Raw genomic sequence first — 23,123 nt, 5'->3', positions numbered from 1 at the left:
TGGGGAATGAATGGAGTGATCCTCATCTATCATTACATAATGATACAATTAGATTTGTTCCCTCAAATGACGTAATTGCCATCAAATTTCCGTACGAATGAAAAGGAATATCAAGAAATATTATTCCTTCTTTATAATATACGTTAAAAACGTTTTGAATATATTTTTAAAAGTATATTATACTATTCAAAACATCTTCTATGTTATTTTTCATCGATACACGTCATTTCCGGTAGAAATATCTTGATATTTTAAAAATAATTTTTCATTTAAAATAAATCGAAAAAAAATTTTTTTTAATGCCAAATTGCCTTTTTATTGATTCGGTCTTTATCGTGTTTTATTTGTAAAAATATTTTAAGCAATTAAAAAATTTTAAATTAATAAACATTAAATTAAAATAATTTTAAGCTTAATATAAAGCAAAAATTCGCTATATTTTAATATAACGTTTTAATTTTTAATTAATTAATAATGCTTAAATTAGTTTTTATTTCAACCATCAGATGGCGCGAGTTTGCTCTATATGAGTACGAAGTCCACGTGTGTATATGGTATATTATTAAGCAAATAACATAATTTTTCGATTTTTATTAAAGATGAATTTGAGTTACATCTTTTTCTTTTATTAATATACATATATATTTTAAATTTTATAAATTATAAAAAGTTCACGAGTGGAATACGAAGTAACAACGCCATATTTAAAATATTAATGTTTTTTTCAATGTGTCTCACTCATTGTTATTTGGATTATGATATATATAAATGTATAATGCGAATAAATCGATTTAATATCGAGAAAAATTACTGTTTTAAAACTGCAAAGAAATCTGGTTTGCATAAATAAAATACACGATGTTAGCCGAGATTACTTGCAATTTAAATTGCAGCATGCATTGTAACTTGCATTTCAAGGATTATTTGCAGCTTGATTAAAAAGGTGTGTGTAAAACGTTGATTTGTGTAAATTGTGTAAGATGAATCTTGATACATGAAAATGAATTACAGTCACTTATGTGAAAATAACAGTTAACAATGGAAATTATTTTGTCTTCGTAATGTTAAAAGGTTCAATAAGAAGAGATACAAAATAATACATCCTGCATTAAATGGCACTTTCCGTTTGATGATTCAATCTGTGAGTTTCTATATATGGTCCTTTCTGGCTAAATAGTCCAGCAAACCATGTGACAATATTAGGTTTACTTTTGTGCAGTTCGTCTAACGATCTCCAATATTTGTTGTGCATCTTTGAATGTTTCTTTTCGTTTATCGTTTCTTCTGCAGATAATAAAGGTATTATGGTGGCACCATCTTCTAAATGTGGAGTTGTGCCGTTTGAGGTGATTGGTATTATCTCTGTCATAGCTTCTTCCGTTCTTTCTTCTACGTTTTGAACTTTATTGTCGTGACAATTTTGTGTATTTAATGTCCTACCATTATAGGGACTATCTTGACCACAATTCCTCAAATAAGACGGAATGGATCCGTGAGACATTGCTGCAACTACATCTTCTAAATGACACGCGTCGTTACGCACCGCTAACGATCCTCTGCGAGGATGATCTAATTTCGGACTTCTCCTCCTTATTTCCGAGTCTCTAACAGCACTGAAAAGTGGTTGAGGTAATATTTGATCATGAGGTAATGTTCTGTGCGCCCTTGGACTGCACTGGCCTAGTAGCCAAAAGGTTTTCACTTCGCCTTTCCCCTATAAAATTTTTCAAATTCACGTTATTCTCAGTTTCGTGTTAACGAAGCGAATATGATTTTCATACAAAGAAATTTACCTTCATCTTAATTATTCCTCTTTCCTCTATTATATACCCACCGAGTTTCTGTAAGTAATCTCTGCACTGTAAGCTAATGTGTATTTTCAATGCTAAAATTTCGTAAGATATTAATCTAGCATCTAAATTACACGGGCCTATTTACATTTGGTATCAAAAATAACAGTTTTACCTTCTCCATTAGATTCCATTCTAGAAGCTGTATTAACTGTATCACCAAAAAGACAATACCTGGGCATGGTTAATCCAACAACTCCGGCTACAACTGGACCTATAAAATATATATATATACATTTACAATATTGGTAACTTTGAAACTAGTTTTGATTAATTCTACGAATGATGCCATTTACCTGTATGTATGCCAATTCTTAATTTTAAAAGATGATTTGGTCTATGCCTTATTTTAAAAGTTTTCACTGTTTCTAGAAGTTCAAGGGCCATAGAAGCTATCTCAGAAGCGTGAAGATCATCATTTCGAAGAGGTAATCCACTTACAACCATATACGCATCTCCTATTGTTTCGACTTTGTAAACGTTGTAATGACTAATTATATCATCAAATATTGTGTATAAATCATTCAGAAATGTCACCACCTAAAAACATATTCTTTTATAGCAGCTTTTAAAATAAATATATACAATATTTTATTTAAATTTTCCATACTTCCATAGGAGTACTGTCAGCTGACATCTCAGTAAAGCCAACAATATCACTAAAATATATGGTTACAGCATCAAAAGATTCGGGACGAACTACTTCCCCTTTTATTAGTTGAGCAGCAACTGATCTGTAAAAATTTTAAATTATATTATTACCATTAAGAATTTATGTTATTTATTAAATATCAATAAATTATTTAATACTTGGGTAACATGCGATATAGCAAAGCTTCTGTTTTCTTCTGTTCTTCCTGTAGCTGGCTTGTCCTTTCATCTACTAATTCTTCCAGATTATTCGCATATTTCTCCATCATTTCCATCATATTGTCTACTATATTGGTCTTCCTATAAAAATTTAATTCGAAAGTATTTCAAGTATTCAAGAAAAGTTTATGAGACGAGTTAAACACATTCTGACGTCGTTTACATTTAAAATATTTGAGTAATTTATCAGAAAATATTTCTCGAAAAATTCGTTTTAATTCGCGAAAAGATTTTGTTACCTACATTCCTTGACGCATTGCTTTTAATTTTTCCCGAATTTGTCTAAAATCGGGTCTATTTTCGGCTTTCTCTGCCCAACAGTCTTTTATGGTATTGATGATATAATCTTGGCAATCGAGTTCTTCTAAGGATGGACGAAAGATTTCCCCCGTCTCTGAAGGTCCATTCATGACCTTTAATACAATATCTAAAAAACAAAAAAAAAAAAAAAAAAAAGCTTACATTAAATTGAATTACTATATTATAGTATTTTATACAGGTTTATGCAGCCGAGATGTTTATAATCTTATAGAAAATCATTACAACAAATGAGACAAATTTATAAATCTGTTAAAGATCAAGTAATATCAAAATGTAGGTGTTCAATAATATAATAAAATCAATATAAGCTCTCGCTCGACTTTCTGAGCACTCGAACGGGAGGTTAAGGGGATCATTAGGAAGTCCATTAATTTTCAATTATACTAGGATATAAATTTAAATAATAACAAAAGTTTAAAAGGAGTAATTCTGTGGAGTTACGATAAAAATCTCTATTAAAAATTACTCAAAGTTAAAATTATATGTGGAACCATCTGTTATGAAATTTTATTTAAAAAATCATTTTTATATAAACAATTATTACAAAAAATGTTACAATTCTGAAGGTAGAGATGATTTTTAAAAATATATATATATTGTAAATACCAATAATGAGTAAAATTTTCATTAAGTCTCCGACCCACTTGAGATACGACACACGACCCCTCTCTATCTCCTCACCCTTTCGAGTTCAGCATTTAAAAATTTAATAGCATCAATACCCCTTACATACAAGTTATCATACCAAATTTCATTACTTAATCTTTACCCCATCCTGAGATATTAAACAAAGTGGACACCGACACAAACACACAATCCATAGAATTCCCCCGGTTTTTTTACTTTTTTGGGTTCAGGGATCTTAAGACGTCGAGGATTGCAGGGCCAAATTTGACACGATTACAAAATTCCCCGTGTTATAACATCCAAGAAAGTGAAGGCACTATTGGTTAAAATACAATTGTATAAAATATAAATTACACTTCAATAATGCAACATTTATATATAATCAATGTCTCAATTTAATATATTGTCCTTTTTTTTTTCCTCATTTAAAATATAAGTTACGAGGAGGAAACTTCAGTAGATATATTTTTTGAAATGTGAGCAAAGTAAAAAATGTCAAATATTTTATCTTCGATGATATTTTTATCCTGTTCATTTTTATCGAGTCTAAATGTTAATTTTATAGACCATTTATTCTTTTTTTAAAAGCGCAATATATAAAAAAAACTAATAATTAAGCTATAAATGAAGGCACTAGAACTTATACTAATTATGGTTTGGGTCAAAGCCCACAATGGTGAGTCACCCATGAAACTCCTATTCCGGATCCCCAAGAGCTCTTTATCATACACTGGATAAACAATTATCGTTTTAATAAATTTGCATTTACCTTTAGGAGGCAGCATTATATTACCAAATGGTCCTTGCCTTTGCATAATTTCGTGTAAGATAATAGCGAATGAATACACATCGCCCTTCTGACTAATCTTTGGAAAATTGGATGTCTGACGAAGAAGTTCAGGAGCTTTCCATAAAAGATCTTGGGGAAAAAATATATATATATATATATATTATAAAAACGCTTAAAAATCTTATAAAATAAAGCTTTAAATATACTTCTATAATATTCATAATCTGTAATTGTAGTACTATTGGCATCTGAACGTAATTCGTGCAAACCAAAATCCGAAACTTGCAACACCCATCTACTTGTTATCAAACAGTTTGAAGATTTTAAATTCCCGTGCACTCGTAACTCACTATCATGGAGATAAAGCATCCCCTAGAGAAATAAAACAGGTTTTTCAAGAGTATAATTTTCTCTACTGCTTTATATTTAGATTTAATGTAATGTGTAATCTCTCACCTTAATAAAATCTGACACCAACGATGCTATGAATATTTTATCCAGCTTCAAGTCTTCATTTTCTAGAATATCCTATAAATATTGGAATTTGTTTTTTTTTTTTAAATATAAATATAGTCAAACCTCGATTTAGCGCTGGCTTCCGAAGTTGGCATGGCGCTAAATCGAAGACTTCAAACTAAGAATTAATAAATAACTTAGTAATGAGGTGTAAACGCAATTTCGGGGTTTAAGTTGATTGAAAGTAACTTGATTTTCTGTTAACAATTTCTTTTTTTCAATGCAAAATCGTACATTTAATAATTTACAGATAATCAAAGGATCTTCTGTTTAATATATATGAAGATCGTTCGTTGGCGCTTTATGGGGTAGCGCCGTTTAAGAAATTTGGCTGTGTATAGATATTATTACGGCATATTATATGTATTTTAATTATAAGCAACTGTTTTATAATAATATTCAATTTTTTTTATAGTAGATAATTAATGATCAACTTTTGTAAATTACCATGACCAGTTACCACTCCCTAAACTTGTTGAATAAAACAAAAGCTCGTTTTAAATTAATAAAAAATAATAATTTTACAAAATGAATTTAAAAACAATTATCAATATTATATAATTTATTTAACTTGATTTTAATTTTAAATTATGGATTTATTTATTTGATATTACAGTTGTATTTTTAAAAATAAAACTTTAAATTCATTTTCAGACTTCAGGTGGCGCTAAGAGGAGTCGATCGTTTGTAAGAGCTGTCAACGCCACCATTACTCAACTTAATAGTTTTAAAGTGTACAATGTTAAAAGCCTAAATTGAATGGGAAAAAAACAATTAAAATATATCTAATTATTCGATTGGAATTAATTTATTGAAATTTGTTTCAAACAGTAAATAATTCAATTATTTTTGTATCGATCTAGGCGCTTGTCGCTAACGAACGACAATTACGAGACAATGAGATAATTAAGTCGTAATTGGTCACGTGACACTAATTACACGATCTTCTTTCCTATTATATCATTTAATTAATATTTAGAAAAAAAATTGTATAAATAATTTATTTACTTAAACGATTTTTAGGCAGATTTCGTAAAGTACAGTATTATATTTTTATGATAGGCGTTTACAACCGAAGTTGCCAAAATATTTGTTGACATTATAAATAACGTGACACATTTTTTTTAAAAAAAAAGCTTAAACTATTGCGAAATGTTGCAGACTAGTTTATGGAGCCGCAGTTTTTTTTCCCTACGTTAAAATTATTTTCTGTAACGATTCTCTCTACTTAAATGATTTGCAGATTTAAACAGAATATAAATTACAGTTTCCATTTTGTTTTCCTTTTTTCTATGTGGAATTTCTCGTGTAAAATTGCATTTTGTTTATTATTCGGGACTTAATTTACATGTAAACTTAATCGCATTTATGCACGCTGAATTTATGACAAAATCGTGTTGTAGGCATTAATTTAATTTTTAATTTTACAATAAAATATTCATTATTGTAATGCCGGGCTGCATTTTTAAATCATATTTTTAATTTTAAAAAACACGTGACATCCGGTCCAGAACGGACGTTCGTAAGCAGATCGTCGGAACTCCGGCCGCTAATCTGGTCTCGATTTTCATCTAACTCGAGAATAAGAAAGGTCAGACGAATAGACGGACGAATCTATAGGCGTGTAATTTAAAAATTGCAGCCCAATAATATTAATATTAAATCAATGGAAAATGTATTGACGAGAAATAAAAATAATTGTATATTATTTCCTATTTTAAGAAGAGAAAGAAAAATAAATAAATAATTAGATTTTGTGCAATATATCCCGAGGAGATTTTTCTTATTTTAACTTCCTTAACAATTCAGGAAAGATTGCGAGATGAGTAGGCCCAGTCAAATAATTGCTGACCTTGGACCGCTGGTATCTTTAAATAGAAATTTATCATACGAATTGTTTCTATCAGAATGCAAAGATGTGGTAATATATAAAATAAATTCTCATTATTCAATATTCTAGATAAATAAATGCGCATTATTCATTTCAAATAATTCCCACACTAAATTAATTTAGAATTATTTACGATAAGGGCGACATGACTCATAAATGTAGATTGAGCATATTTACAATTTGTAACAAGTTTGGCTTTACTCCAAATTTATATGTAAATAAGATTTTCATCCTTTAAATAAACAAATAATTCTAACCTTACGTTTAACTATTCTTTATCTAATTACAAATCTTTACTGTTTTTTTGAAATTTTTATAAGAATTAATTGATGAAAATTGGTCAAAGAATATTTAATCTAGAAAAGCGAAAGTTTTCTTTTAAATTCAGGGAAAATTGTTTTAAAAAATGCAACATAATTGGATGACCTAGTCTTGAACAAATTGCCACTCTATTCACTGTGTCAATCCATTTCGACTTGTCTTCTTTGAAAAGTAGAATAAACTTGTAACTATCTTACGTAATTAGAAAAGGACATCATTATCTACTTTGGCGTTACCTGCAAACTGCCCTTCATGCAGTATTCTGTCACAATGTAGATGCAGTTACCTTGAATACAAGCACCGATGAAAGGATTTATGTTATCGTGGTGTAATTCTCTTAACTACATAAATAAACAAACAATTAATTAATAGTTAAAAACACGCCTTGTAATTCACGATTGTACGAACAATGTACTCACGATTTTCATTTCTTTCTTAGTATCTCTAGATAAATCGGCAATCCTCCTGTGATAATGAAATTGTTTAACTGCCACCCACATTCCTCGATACAGAGCGATTTGAGTAAACACTTGTCCCGCTGTTTTCGATTCCACGGACATCTGACTCAAACTAGACTATTAAATAATATAAATATTATAATTTGAGTTAAGACGAATTATGTATAAAAGTCAACAAGATCTACTTTACTCTGCTGTTGGATGAAAGAAGACCATTTGACGTTTGTCTGTGCATATCGTCGAATGTTATCCGCCATAGAAGACCGGCGATTTCTTGTTCGTATTTCCAATTCCTGTAATGAATTTAAAGTTCTAAATTCTTCTATATATAGTCATTTTTTTTACATATAGAAGCAACGATATTAATTTTAAATTTGTTTAAAGTCAATGTTTTTAACGCAATTATTATTGTCGTGATGCTATTATTATGTAACCTTATGCACTTTGATTATATAAGACGATAAAAATAACAAAGAAGAGTGCCTATTGTAGTATATATTTATTATCTAATCAAATGTATAAATAGAATTATTAAGTTTTGCTTGATTCTAACTTTGCTTTATATTAAATGTAATTAAATTTATTTTAAAAATTGAAATATATTAGAAAGTCAATGCTGTCATCATTATTATTAAAAGCATTACTACGTAATATTAGTATTCTAATTTTAAAATAATTTAATTAAATATAGTAATATATCTAATTATTTTTCCCTGTAAAATTTTAAACTCTTGTGTTTTCTACGTAATCAATGTTTTATTATTCAAAATTACTTTTAAAATAGAATTAATTGTTGTGTTTTATAAAAACTATAACATGGCGTAATTGACTGAACTATATAAAATAAAAATTAATTGAGAATTTATAAAATATCTTTGACAGGAAATTAAATATAATTAAGTCGTGTAGTTGAGTCATTAATCGCTACTGGAATTAAATTCACCACCCAGACAAATTAATGGAAAAATAAAATATGTGAAGGTCATATATATATATATATACAAACAAGTTGAAAGGTCAAGCGAAATAACAAGAATATGTCTCCCATTTTTCATATTTTAATGACAGTAAAATTATTGTAGGAAGGCAAAAATCCCATTCAAATCACATAAATCTTATTCTTTACAATTGTATAGTGTAATTTACCACGAAGACAATATAAAAATTTTTATGTAATAATTTCTATAGACAATTTCGAGTATTATTGATATCGCGTGAGAATAATCAGTAAAAAAAAAATTCTAAAGTCAAAACAAAACAGGTTGTTGCTGGGACGATAAGCATTTTTAATAGTAGGCTATATTACGAAGGTGTTTGATTAATTTTTCCTTGTAGAGTTTTGCATAAACTGATAACTGACCTTGAGTAATGGATTATTTTTATCACAAAGAGGGGAAAATTTTATTTTAAAATATCATAAAAGTCTCATTAAATTGGTTCTTAGCCAAGCGTATAATCCGAGAAAGTACAGTACGCAACAGTTTTCTTAAGTACAGTACATACTCGTATTTTACAAACAATTACAAATACCTGTACATCTTTTTCATTAATCAACAAGACAAATGACAAAGGTTATATTCAATTTAAAAAAAATTAATAAATAGAATACCGTAATTAATCTGTGCTAATGGCTACCCACCTGTAGGTTATGGCTGTTACCAGACACACTGATATGAGAATGCTACCCAACACGCCAGCTATTATTTCCCTATTTTTATCTGTAAATAAAAATTAAATAAATTTTATAACCACTCCTTTAATTCGTACCCTTTGTTTATCTGAAATATACCAGAAGGAGTCGAACACAGGTTGTTATTATATCCACAGGGTGGTTCGTCTAAAGGAGGTTCACCACCGATCCAATCTATCGTCTTCTCCAGCCTTAACTTCTGTTTCGAAATATTAATTATGCAAATAAAATAATATATGTAATTGTTAATTAACCGATAAGTTACTTTAAAATTATTTAATTACCGGTTCCCATTCGTCTCCTTGGTAATAAAAATTTCCAACTGGCATCATTGTGTATTGGTATATTAAATCTATACTTTCAGAAAGTACTTTAATAGGGCTATTTTGCCTTGCTAAAACGGTGTAATTATTTTCAACATCGCCATTTTCATCTATTCTCATCCAGACACCGGTAATGCCTACAAAACAAAGGCATTTTTAATTTAAAAAAAGGGGGAAATTTGAATGTAATCAAATTGCTCAAATTGTAAATTACTTTGATAAGTTTTCTTCTTGATTATATTTTGTATAATACTTGTTCCATTTTTGGGATCTTCTTCAGCTTCTAAGACTTTTGCTAAGGATTCGGCGTACAGCATGACAGCATCATATAAATACGCGGCTTCTACAGTAACGTGCTGTTTTCAAAATAAATAATTTCTATTAAATTATTTAAAAACGTAATTCTTTGTTGTGTAGATTTTTACTTTCCTGGCTGAAAAAAGTAAAAAATAATCCAGCAACGAGTTGCTTAACTTTCCCGGAAACATTTACATTTCGGTGGCGCCATCTGTTATAATATTTTATTTAAAAAAAAACATTTTATATTTTTAATTATTATAAAATGGCTAAAAGCTTAATTTTAAGGTTAAGGGTTGGTTTTATTTTTTTAAAAATTGTAAATGCTAATAACGAGTAAAATCGTTATTAAGTCCGACCCTACTCGAGATATGACACACGACCCCTTTAATCTCCTCACCCCCTCGACCTGTAACCACCGAAATTTAATAGCATAAATCCCTTTAATGCACACACCTCTCTGCAAAATTTCAGATATTTCTGACAAAAAGCACAGGAGTTATTAAGTTTCAAAGAGGGTGAACTAAATCGTGCACCCTATAAACACACACAAACATCTATACATACAGAAAAAACTCACGAATTTTTTTGCATTTCTCGACGTTTCAAGGTACTTTGAGTGCAAAAATGTAAAAATCTTAAGGGGGGGGGATCATTTTTGACCGATCGCCATACTTTCACTCTGTTATATATAACAGAATCGGGTAAGTAAAAAGAGGAATTTTCGGCATATGTGTGTTTGTTGGCATCCATTTCGTTTAATATCTCAAGATGGGGTAAAGAATAAGATACAAAATTTGAAATTTGGCATGGTAACTTGTATACAAGAGGCATCGAAGCTACTAAATTTTGTTGATTAAAGGTCTAGATCCATGGTTCCAAGGAAGGCAATTTGATTTTTAAAGGGAAAATTCGAGAATGAGTTATTAATAATGAATTTGATAGCCCGCTAATTGTTCTTATATTTTATTATTCATAAATTAAGCTAATTTATTAATTTTTAATTTCCCTCTTTCCACGCCATCTTCTTCTCGGTGTCTTTTTTTTCGTATCATGGCGTATTATTATTATTTTTAAAGAATTTCTTAGTGATTTATTCCTCGGTACTTCAACTGTCCTTTCGTTCTTTTATTTTTTTCTTTCATAAATGCCATGTTCTTTGGAAGCTTGTTTAAACCAAATTAATGGCCTTTTACACCTCCTCCACGTAAACAGGAGTTCACTTTTTGAATAATAAGAATTATATGTCACAGGGTGCATCATTTCAGAGATGCTTAAGTGGAGCATGGCCAAAATAAGATTGGGAACCACTGGTCCAGAGGATGGGGAGATAGAGAGGGTCACTCCTCACTACCCTCAAAATCAAGCCTTTTTTTTACCTTTTTTATAATATTTAATAAAATAAAAGCTATTTTTAATAACACTAATAACATGAACTGGTGTCATAGTGTTTTCTTTCTTTCTTTTCGCCGGGAAAGTTCTTCATATTAATTTCAATCAAATATTTAAACGAATATAAATCTTACCATTTGTCTTTCCTTAAAAGGACTTATATGATTAAATGGACTTTTTAAATTATATTCTCTGACTTTATCTGTAAATTCGTAATATTCCTTTCCATTTGGTAAAGTGGCTCTAACTACTAAAAGTGACTGTATTATTCTCTGAGCAACTTTTTCATCAACTAGAGCTGTGTCTTGCCCTTCTAAATATTCTAAAATAAATTAAATGATAAATTAAAATAATAATAAAAAATATTAATTAACCTTAAATTTGTAAAAGAAAATCCCATACTCCAAAGATATTTATGAGCGGTTGAATCAACATCTACTTCTAGATCAATGTATATGACCACGTATTCACCTTTCCATAAGAGTCTTTTCATATGCATTGCAACTAAAAATAATATTAAATGACGGCTGGTGCCTAAAAACGTGTAAACTATAGAAAGAAAATGAATAAATATAAGATTTATTTCGTATAATTTAAATATAATTACTTTGTAAGGAAAGTTTCATTATGAAAAAATACCTCTTGTCGTTTTGTAAGTCTCTTCTATAGTCTTTATAAATTGATTTTCACAACATGTTAAGTTCTCTTCACAGCAAGTATAAGAATCATCAAATATCACTTTACTATTAAGCGTAAAATTCTTATTTAAAGTTGCAAATTTTTCTAGATTTTCAGCTACAACTAGATAAGGTCGCAGTTTTTGCGAAATTATAGAAAATTTCGTCCATTTATAGTATTTTAATAGAGCTACAACAGATTTTACTATCTGAAAATTAAAAAAATATATATTACAATTAGTAATTTAATTAAAGATTTCGAGTTAAAAAAAATTAAGTAGTAATCTTTAATTAACGAGGAGTAAATAAAATAAATTATTTTGACATCGTTACAATGCCAGGTTGCAATTTTAAATTTAAAAAAAAATCCTCGATTTCCATTCGTCTAACTCCGTTCTCGAGCTTAAGGACAGACGGACAGACAAACCAACGGACGACAGGTGAGAATCTACAGGTTTGCAATTTGGAAATTGCAGTCCAACGATTGATTGTTTTTTTTTTTTACATTGAATTTTTTATAATTATTAAATAGTTCGAAACTACTATTTATATTAAAATTAATAATAATAATAATAAATAAATAAATAAATAACTTACACGTTCGTCAGAAGGATGAGTTCGAGCAAATGTCTGAAAATTCTTCGTATTAACTCTAGAATTGAAGCAACTCTGAAAATAAAATCATTCCCTAAATCAAATTTTCCTAATTAATGCTAATTATAATAATTAATTAATTAATTTTATTTCATATATTTGGATTCACAATTAACTAGAAAGGGTAAACGAAGTGGTATCGCGTGTATGACGTTACTTGTATATATATATATATTATTTTATTTTATATTCAAATATAGGCTTATAAATATTTAAATTTCTAAGAATAATCTTTATATAAAGATTTTATATTTACTTTTTAAAATTTATATAAATGCATAAAAAAATATATAAAGCATTATTCCTTACAGGTGCATTAATATAGTAATTTATTTTAATTTTTATATAAAGTGCTATTAAAATATTTGATTTATAACAGTTTAATACGCGTAACCTTTAACCTTTCCTCGAGCAATTTTCATAAATATTTTTAACTTAAATATTTTTTTCAATATAATTACTGTACATATTTAAACTCGTGTAAAACTATAATTAAGGATTTTATAGTATTATATTGTATTATAAATAAATAAATAATTATTTTTAAAAATAAAAAAACGTCTCTAACATTCTTCTTTCTTTTATTACATATAAAATCACTTAGTTTTTACGTTTTGTACATTGATTTTCAGGCCTATTAAGGAAAGAAATCGTCTTAAATAACCTGTAAACTTTAATATATGAAGGGTTTAGGTGTAAAAGATGGTAAATTTAAATGACGTTTACCATTTTTTTTTTTACGTGGTAAGTGCCATTTTGTAAATACCATTTTTTACATCACGGTACGTGCTAATAGCTAAACAGCAATGTATTTCAATTTAAATATTATATGTACTGTACTTTTAAGCTATAAAATGCACTTTATTCCGTTTAAAATATAAACACCATTATAAATATAAAAATAATATTAAGGAAAATAATTTTAATTTCTAAAATATAAACACATTCATTTACATCGACAATATTTTTAGATTAATCTGTAAACAATTTCTTATTATTTTCGATACAATAATTGTTAACACAATAGAATTACCCTTTCGAAGAAATAATTATAATAAAAGTCTAATTAATTACATTTTTGATAATCATTAAAGATAATCGGGCTATCTAATCGATATTAGCAAATACTTTTTCTTATCTCTTAAATAATTTTTTTTTTTATTGCAAACAAAACTTTATCTTTCGCCTGATAATTGCAAATTATAAGATAGATACTGTATTTAAATAATAATAATAATAATAATAAACCGATTTAAAAATCGAGAATGGAAGTATTATTATAAATATACACGAATAAATGTTGAACAAAGTTTATTTTTGTTACTTTATAATCGCTTTTAAAATCTATTTGAACAGAATTCATAGAATTTGTTTTGCAAGATTTGTAGAAGGATTAATAATTCGATCGTATCACGTTCTCTTGATATATTACTTCAACATTTACACTTGTATCATAAATAACTAAAGCTATGCAATACATAAATTTTATTATATGATATGTTATATAATTACGTTCTTTGAAATAAATAAAAATTATAAATATATTTTTTTTAAAAAAAAAAGCTTTAAAACTTACGTATATTTATGTTTTATAATTAATAAATTAATTATTATTATGCCGTAAAGTATTTAAAACGTTGCGGATGTCGACAGATGTGATAAAAAAAAAAAAAAAAAAACGGCAATGAGTTGCGTAACTTTTCCGGCAATAAAGTTAAAATTGTGTATGGTGCCATCTGTTATGAGATTTTATTAAAAAATAACTTTTTATATTATTAATTATTATAAAATGACAAAAAAGCTTAATTTTGTGGGTGGGGATGAGTTGTATAAAATATTGTAAATGCTAATAACGAGTAAAATCGTTGTCGAGTCCGATCCCACTCGAGATGTGTCACACGACTTCTCTCTCTCTCTCTCTCTCTCTCCACACTCCTTTAACCTCTAACCTCCAAAATGTAATAGTATTAATTTTCCTAATCGCTGCAAATTTTCAGAAATTTTCGACAAAAGGCCAGGAGTTACCGAGCTTGAAAGTGGTTTAAGAAAATCGTGTCTCTAACACACATACATGTATGGATGTTTATGTATGCGAGAGGGACACGATCTTTTAATACAAGTAAAGTATTAAAACATGTTATAAAATTTCTACACATTAAGGAAAACAATAATATTTTCAAAAATCAGAAATTCAAATATAGTATTACCAATAAAATACCAGCGAGAAACGTCAAATAAAAAGTATTGTAAATATTATCAATGGAAAAATATAGGGTATTGTATTCATGCCAAACACTTTAATCCGAAATAACGTATAAATGCGTAAAGTTTATCATAAATCTCGACTTGAGCATGATAAATAGTCGCGGAGCTGACGATAAGTACGCAATCAATCTGTCTAATTAAAACTGGACGAAATTTACTGATGGTATTATTATACACGAAAACATTTTGTAGAATATTCTTCTTGTTTACAAATCACTTTACATGTTAATTTATCGGTTATTTATTTATCTTCTTCCTAATCATTACGCCATTTTTGTTTTCTTTGATGGAATGTTCTGTACGGCGCAATACTTACTTTTCTCTTTATTTATATTATTATTAACATTGAAAAAATTTTAATAAAATTTAAAAAAAAAAAAAACTAATAATAATACTTTACTCAAACTATTTAAATAATTTAAATATAAAATGAATAATTTAAAAGTGTTTAAAAGTGGGACGAAAGAGGAGACGATCGTTCTGACACGTGATAATATATAAATAATACGTAACAATTGATTTCGGAATCTTTTATTATTTATTTTAAAGGCTAAGAATAGAAGTTTTTAATGTGTTTTTCCTTAATAAAATCATTCGTCTCTGAGGATTTTCGTTCGTTTTTTTTATATATATTTTTAATAGTTGTCACATTTTATTTCCTCGATAATAATAATAACTTGTTAATGACTGGTTCATAAAGTTCCGCCTCCGTGACACTAATAACGCTTTTCTTTAGATGAGAAACCGGTATTTTACGAATAAAGCAGGCTGTTATGGACAGAAGAACTTGGAAATCAATGAAGAGGGATGAATGACGTCAGTCAATCTCTATTTAATACAATAAAGAATTGGAGATTTACATCTTCTCGCTTCATTTTTTTTTTTTTAAATATCCTAATTGTAAACTCTAATTATAAAAATATGTTATTATCCTCCCTTTTAAATAATTTGAAATTAAAAAAAAAAAAAAAATATATATATATATAATAATAATGTAGAGAAATCTCATTTAACGTCACACTTAAGCATGTCTAATGCGCTTATTCCTTGTTCAATAATCAAATTTATTTGGTTATAAAATAAAGTACGTGACTTAAATTCATGTATAAAATTTAATTTACTATTACAACAAAAAATGGGAGAATTAAATTTTGTATAAATTCAACATTAAAATTGATTAAATTTATGTCTATAGACATTAACTTTATAGCATGTGTCATGTAGTATATCGATCTAAATATCCTCACGCACGAAAAATATATTTTATAGATAAAATATGCAATAGAATATACTTAATATATATATATTTATATTATAAAAAATAAAACCTAAGTAAAACAATCATTCCATAATCCGGATTATACATAAAGTCCACGAGTTATCATCAAATATTACATTTTCATGCGCTTTAAATACGTTCATTTGAGTCTATTTAATGTAATAAATAAATTGTTATTTTAATAAACTGGTTACTTTTAACACTATTTTCCCTTTTAATCTGTATTAAGGTAATAAATTATTTACATTGAACATTCATTTTACAGAGTTTTTTTTTTTTTCTTTACAATTAATTCAAAAATATTTATATTTAATTTAGATTCTATTTAGTTAGATTTGCAATTAGTTTTGTTTAGTCTATTTGGTGTTATTTTAAAATAATTTACGAAATTATAACACACACTCGACAAACAACGTTAAAGAAATGTATGTTAAGAGTTAGACTCGGCTCGTTTAATCGTATTTTACGTTAGGAATTTCCTCATTTACATAAATATGCTCCGAAGATTGTCTTATTTACATAATACTCTATGACATTCCTCAGAGTTTATTTCCGCCAGCGAGTTAGCATTTTTATGATCGCTTTTACTAATAAATTGGAGACTCATAAATTTTAGTATTTAGTAATAATAATTTATCGTCATTTTTTTTTAACAATTTCATTCGGAATTTAATGTATATTATTAATTAGCAACGTTACAAACGAACAATTTCGGAGAAATGATTCATTCGGTTTCGGTTTTAACCTATTTTATTCTCTTTTACTATTGAAACTTAAAATAATATTGCATCCGAAGTTCTTTTTTAATCATAATTTTAATATAATTTTACACGTATTAATACGCGGCGAGATATTTAATCCTATAATAATGAATCATTAAATCGAACGTAACGAATGTAAGGATCGTATCAACACGTCGTTACGCTCGTAGTTTATTTATTTATTGTTCGATATTACGATAAAACCTGTAGTAGATTTCCGTTTTAGACAGATTTTACTGTATTATACGGTATAGAAAATAAGTGTTTTATTAATGAAATTACTTATTTATGTAATAATTTATCTACATTTTACCTTTTAATTCGTAGTAATTTCTTGTAAATTATTTCCCAACAATAGAAAGTTTATATTTATTTTTCAATAAATAGGTTTATACTCTTCTTCTCCAATTACAAAATTTTATCCTGTTATACAATTATATAAATGGAATTCAGTCAATATATCGTATTACTATGGAAACTCGGTATATAGGCTAGATTTTTTTGAATATATTCCACAGTATCTGTGCTTTTATAACACTGGTTTTTACCATAGTCTTTTAAGAAATTACACTTTATAGCATTTGCATAAATGCGTAAAATACGTCTTAAATGACTGTAAACGTATTAATAGCCTATAATTCAAATATACAATTGATAAAGAACACGTTCAACGTCGTTTCTCCAAATTCTTCTACTCGAACTTTGACATTATCTCCAGTTAAAATCGCATTTGTATATTTAATTTTTAATGCGCAAATATACTTAAACTACCAAAACAAATTCAGTTTCATTGGATAAAAACTGCTTACACAATCGAAACAATTTATTAAATCAAGATGGATTCGAATGATTAATAACTAAATGATGACAAGGCCAAGGCCCGATTGTATATAAATACATAAATTATGGTAATTTTAAATATATACTGCAAAGAAATACGTATAAATCCTTTAGTTATGCATATATTTAAGACTTTTCCTTCGTCGCTCTGTAGTTTATTAGTTACAGAATTAGTTAGTTACTTGAACAAGAAATAAAAATAAACACGAGTCGCAATTAATATTACTCTCCTCCCCCCAATTTGTAAGCCATTTTGAATTTATAAATTTAATTTTATTTATTTATTTAAAGTGTCCATTACTCCGGACTCTTTTCGGTGTTTATAAAATCTTAAATTACGTGTTTAAAATATTAATATTTTACGAGCAAACCAACCTGTTTATTCACTTATTTTTCTACTTTTTGATTAATATTTTGTAATATTTATTTTTCTATAAATAGAATATACTAACATTTTTACCGCTAATTTAAAAAAAACAAGGTTTTAAAACGGTTAAAGCCATCAAACTAGAGTTTTTCTTTTGCTCTTGTGTTAAAGTAATTGTTGTTTAGCTTATATTCCCTGATGAATATCTGATAAGATTAACTTCCTGATCTGTTCTCTACTGATAAAACAGGCAAAAAATATTCATTTTTCGAATTTTAATAAGTAATTATTTTTATAAAATCGTTTTTTTTAATGTATACCAAGGGTATTAAATTCAATTAAATTCTTACTTTATAAATTCGTTCGATCGAATTTACAGCTGTAATAAGAGACGATACGAAGAGCGAAGTTTAAATTAATTAAATAGAAATTCTTGTTGGTTTAATCAATTAATTGTAGCCCTTAAATTTTCTACTTTTACACACTTGTTTAGTAATTGTTTAGTTTAAAAGAAAATGCTGTGACAAACTCTTTTCATTGATTACACTCTATGGGTTAATTCCTTTCACAGATGAATATTCAATTTAAAATTATATAATTGTCAGAATGGATTTCAGAATTTCGATCCATCTTAAAGAATCTTTATTCTTCTTCTTCAATTTATATGCATTTTAATTACAGTATATGTCGAGATAATTATTTATATAATTAATACTAATTATAAGTGTCTATTTTTTTAATCAGAAATGCACATTTACTTAAATAAATAAAAAGAAAATAATATTTGTTTTTTTAACACGGAAATTTATTTTGATTTATACAAGTGAAAAATATTTTTGAGCTCTATTTTGTCTGCTAATCGTTTATTTGTATAAAAATTAGAATAAACAAAGTCATTTCTTACAAATTAAACTCAAAGAAACTTAAATATTTATTCGATTAATGAGCCTAACGTTATTTTTTCTGCAATTCATTAACTATTAACTTTGTTATTTTTCATTCAAATCGAGTTAAAATTATATACAAATTGCAACATATAAAATATAAACGAGTAGGTTTTAACCTTCAAATATCCATCTTAAATCTTAATTTAATCATTACTGTAACCTATAAATTGGCATATATTATTATTAAATGAGCATCTTATCAATTCTGTTTCGTCAATTAACACGACTAAACACGCGGATCAGAATGTTAAATCTGATTATACAACGTCGAACAATGAAACAATATCGCAGACCTTGATTAATTTAATTATATAATTTGCTCCTTTGTTAATATTATATCGAATGATTTAAATTTCGTTACTAAATAACGTTTATTTCATATAAATACTTACAAAATATTTAATTCTGTTCGAGTCACGTGTGTCAGATAAAGAATTCTGATTCATTCTGAATGCAAAATGTCTCATTTGCTTAAGTCTGAATGTTGGAAAGTTAATAAATTTGTTGCGAGCGGCCAGAAAAACAACAGGTTCTTTGACGTCTATCGATAAATTTATCAATAAATAAATATAATGCACGTCATATCTTATCACAATATCACAGAAAATTCAATCGTCACTTACAATCACCTAATATTTTAGCTGTCACGAGGAAAAAGTAATAATGAATGGTGTTGATGGGTGAGCTGCCATATCTTCTGGGTCTATTTTGTTATTAAAAAATCGCCCTTAAAAAAATTTGCCATTGCCGAATAGGATAAATAACCGGGTGCTTACACGTCACACTTCACATTAATTATTAATTGTGAATTCGTTCCAGTAGTGGGTGGTCTGATTTATTAAAGTTTCAGCAGGAAGTTTAGGAGGAGTAGAATAATGATCACGAAACATCTACAGCTTAATATTCTTTATATTTTTCAAGCGAAAAGGCGATAAAGATTAATTCTGTTTACAACTAAACTTTAATAACTTAACTCGAACTTATTAATTCCAGTTAACTTCGTACACACGAGTAGAAAAGGTTAAAAAATTGTCAATGTGCTTCACTCTAATTTTTTTTTTTTTTAATGATAAATTAGCAAATAAAGCTACCTCTCCATTAAACAATAAAATCTAACATATCCTATATAAGGTGGGGTCAAGTAAATTATCTAGGTTAATGCCTAATTGTCCTCTCTCTTTTCTGTTTATCCGTTTTGACCTATGTCGTTACGAATATTAATGTCTAAGAGATAAGCTTATTTAAGATATTAATTTCTTAATTTTGAAAATTTTTATATTAAAAAAAAAGATCTATTAGTAAATTAGTAAATGTGTACTTTGCATTTATTTTATTGCAACATAGTAAATATTGGTGTTGAAATTGTGTCGAGTGACTGTTCGTGATAATATATACGTTGGAAGTTATTAAATTAACCAAATTTTAGCAACCTGTTCTGGTATTTAGGCTGGGATTATATAGGTTTACAAGCAAATGTTATTGAATTCCATTACGATTGAATTTTTCCACCTAAATTATGAAAATTTTTTCCTATTTTTAGTAACTGAAATAACAGATTTTTATCTTTAAAATGCAGACGTTTCCTTTCAAATATAGAAACACTCTTTAATATGTATTTGATATTCTGAAGGTGCAGGTGTCATTCGTTTTAAAAAAAAACAAAAATAAGCTTAATTATAATAATATTTAAATTTATATATATATATGTTATAATTATCTTCATTCTGTTTTCTATTTTTAATTTACTTATAAATGTAACAAGCATTTATTATTATGAATTTTGATGCGTAATCTCAGCTATTTCATTTTATGAGTGAGAAATAAATATATACTTTCTATACTAGAAGAAAAAATTTACAAGTCATTTTGCGTAATTCAAATAAAGATGATGGATTTCATTTAGTTTCTAAGCAGAATTATATATTATAAAATGTATTTATATGTAAAATAGTCAATCTTTTTATAATCGTAGAATGCATTTTTAATAATTTATATCATAAGATTGGCTGAATTTTTATTTTGCGTGGAAGGCAACCATCCACAACAATCCTTGCTGATCAAGGACATCCGCTGTTGTTTTTGAGTGGCCTGTTGATATTTTTAGAAAAATCCATTGTACTGTTTTATCACGTTTTGATATCGACGATTTATTCTATATATTAAATATACCAGGAACTAATATTTAAAAAAAAATAATAATTTATGATTAATTTATGCTCAATAAAGAAAGAAATAAATCCATTTATTTGCTTACTTTAAATGTCTTTTTTTTCTTTCCCCTTTCCCTCGTTAAATACATTAATCGCAGTATCGAAAGATTAAGTGTAATTTTAGTATAAATTATATACATTTTTAATTTAAAAATCGATTTAAATTTCCCAAATAAGGAAAAATCAGTTGACTCAGCTCGAACGTGCAATCTTTGTCAGGCTGCTCTGCCGGTTTGAAAACATCTGCTGATATTCAGAAGACATTCTGAAATTATTTATACCTATCCAGAGGCAATTTTTATTTATATTTCATCTATTAAAATATCCAGTTATTAGACTAACACATAAATAAACTAAAGTAAAAACGATGACAATTCAAGGTCTATGAGTTGTTAATATTTTACTTATTTATTAATACTAGTGTAACACATGTAACTCAGATGTAACACGTAAATTTTAATCTAGCAATTAACTAAATTATCGATCCCAAATGCTGCTTTGGTATTAAATCAAATTACTAATTAAAAATTAAAGTTTATTCAACCGCTCATCCAATGGCATCACCAAGTATATTTTAATATTAATTAATTCATTTATAAAATTAATTAAATTATATATAATAATTACTTTTCTAAAATCACCGAATATTCTACTGACTTTCGCTTTCAAATATATACGAAACACGTGTTTTAATAGTACTAATAATAGGTAATTTAATCACGATAAAAGTGTATATTGACTTACATATGATATCAAAGGTAGATTAAGTGATGCAGCTATAGTAGCTTCGACTTCACACGATTCATCCGGTCCTATGAAGGCGATTGCACCTTCTTTCCATTGATGTAACATCATGTTTGTTATCATTAAATTATCCATAGCTTTTCCATAATACATCAATTCCAGTTTATGATCTTTGAGCATATTAGATTTATTTATCTTTTCGATAGCGTAGGAGATGGCCCCGGATATAATTAGATTTTTTATATCTCTTCCTACTAAATAACCGATGGAATAATTACCAGTAGATAAAGTCCATCCACATAGCCACACGAGCACAACCCAACGACAGTTTGCCATACTGCCTTGTGTAGATCACGTGATGATCAGGTAACATTCAGGTGTGTGGTGAAAGTCACCTTGAAGCTTGTATGTGTGTACTAAATCATCTACAGCCTCCAACCAATAGCTTAATGCTTCAACGGGTCGCCAACTTGTAACTGGTTAGCTCCTGAAACTATTGGACCTATAATGCTTTATCCTCTTCCAGTTCTTTACGAGTCACGAGTCTCTAATTATATACACAGTGAACTCTTTATTCAGCAAAAGTGGTGATCGTTTAGGAGTAAAAACATTTTAAAATTCAAACAGCGTAAAATTTCCAAGTCTCCTTCGGATTTTCGTTTAAAATTCTCCAAAAATAATATTAAAAATTAATCAAGTTAAACGATCATGCATGACATTCTAATGTGGCACATCTGCATTTGCGCAAATATTAAAATCAAATTTTTAAATATCCATCTTTTTTTTATATAAAAATATTTATTTTACGATATTAGATAAATATTTAGAATATATTTAAGTATATTTTCTAATTATAAAGAATTTTTCTACCGTTTTACGATGATTTATACGGAATTTTAAATTATAACCGTGCTGCCATCTCGTGATACAGAATTAAAACTAAAGTGATTATTTCGGATATTTTATTAATTATTTCGATAAATTTCGGGTGTAATATTTATATATAGCTTTTCGGAAAGTAATATTTTCTCCG

General features: G+C 27.4%; 1 protein-coding gene across 1 annotated transcript; it reads right to left on the bottom strand.

Annotated features, from left to right (window-relative positions):
• Positions 1–597: 597 nt before the first annotated feature.
• Positions 598–22,610, bottom strand: LOC136977192 (receptor-type guanylate cyclase Gyc76C-like). Its single transcript, XM_067272645.1, has 22 exons — positions 22,091–22,610; positions 12,621–12,692; positions 11,986–12,232; positions 11,749–11,895; positions 11,481–11,668; positions 9,872–10,013; positions 9,619–9,794; positions 9,434–9,533; positions 9,284–9,362; positions 7,835–7,937; positions 7,606–7,761; positions 7,423–7,527; positions 4,915–4,986; positions 4,665–4,830; positions 4,438–4,587; positions 2,964–3,147; positions 2,661–2,801; positions 2,461–2,584; positions 2,147–2,390; positions 1,966–2,064; positions 1,794–1,885; positions 598–1,714 (listed from the first exon to the last, which is right to left on the bottom strand). Exons 1-22 carry the CDS (start codon positions 22,424–22,426, stop codon positions 1,109–1,111), a joined length of 3,729 nt encoding a protein of 1,242 aa, XP_067128746.1. The 5' UTR covers positions 22,427–22,610; the 3' UTR covers positions 598–1,108.
• Between the last annotated feature and the right edge of the window lie 513 nt (positions 22,611–23,123).

Source organism: Centruroides vittatus, unplaced genomic scaffold (assembly GCF_030686945.1).
Source record: "Centruroides vittatus isolate TY-2023 unplaced genomic scaffold, ASM3068694v2 contig_452, whole genome shotgun sequence".
Lineage (NCBI taxonomy): Eukaryota > Metazoa > Arthropoda > Arachnida > Scorpiones > Buthidae > Centruroides > Centruroides vittatus.
This window is presented reverse-complemented; position numbering and strand designations above follow the sequence as displayed.

Coding starts and splice junctions, on each gene's coding strand:
- LOC136977192 (XM_067272645.1), bottom strand. CDS start 22,426: ATGGCAAACTGTCGTTGGGTTGTGCTCGTGTGGCTATGTGGATGGACT. Junction 11,669..11,748: donor CGCTCATAAATATCTTTGGA/GTATGGGATTTT, acceptor AATTTATTTTAG/AATATTTAGAAGGGCAAGAC. Junction 4,588..4,664: donor AGATTATGAATATTATAGAA/GTATATTTAAAG, acceptor TTTTTCCCCAAG/ATCTTTTATGGAAAGCTCCT.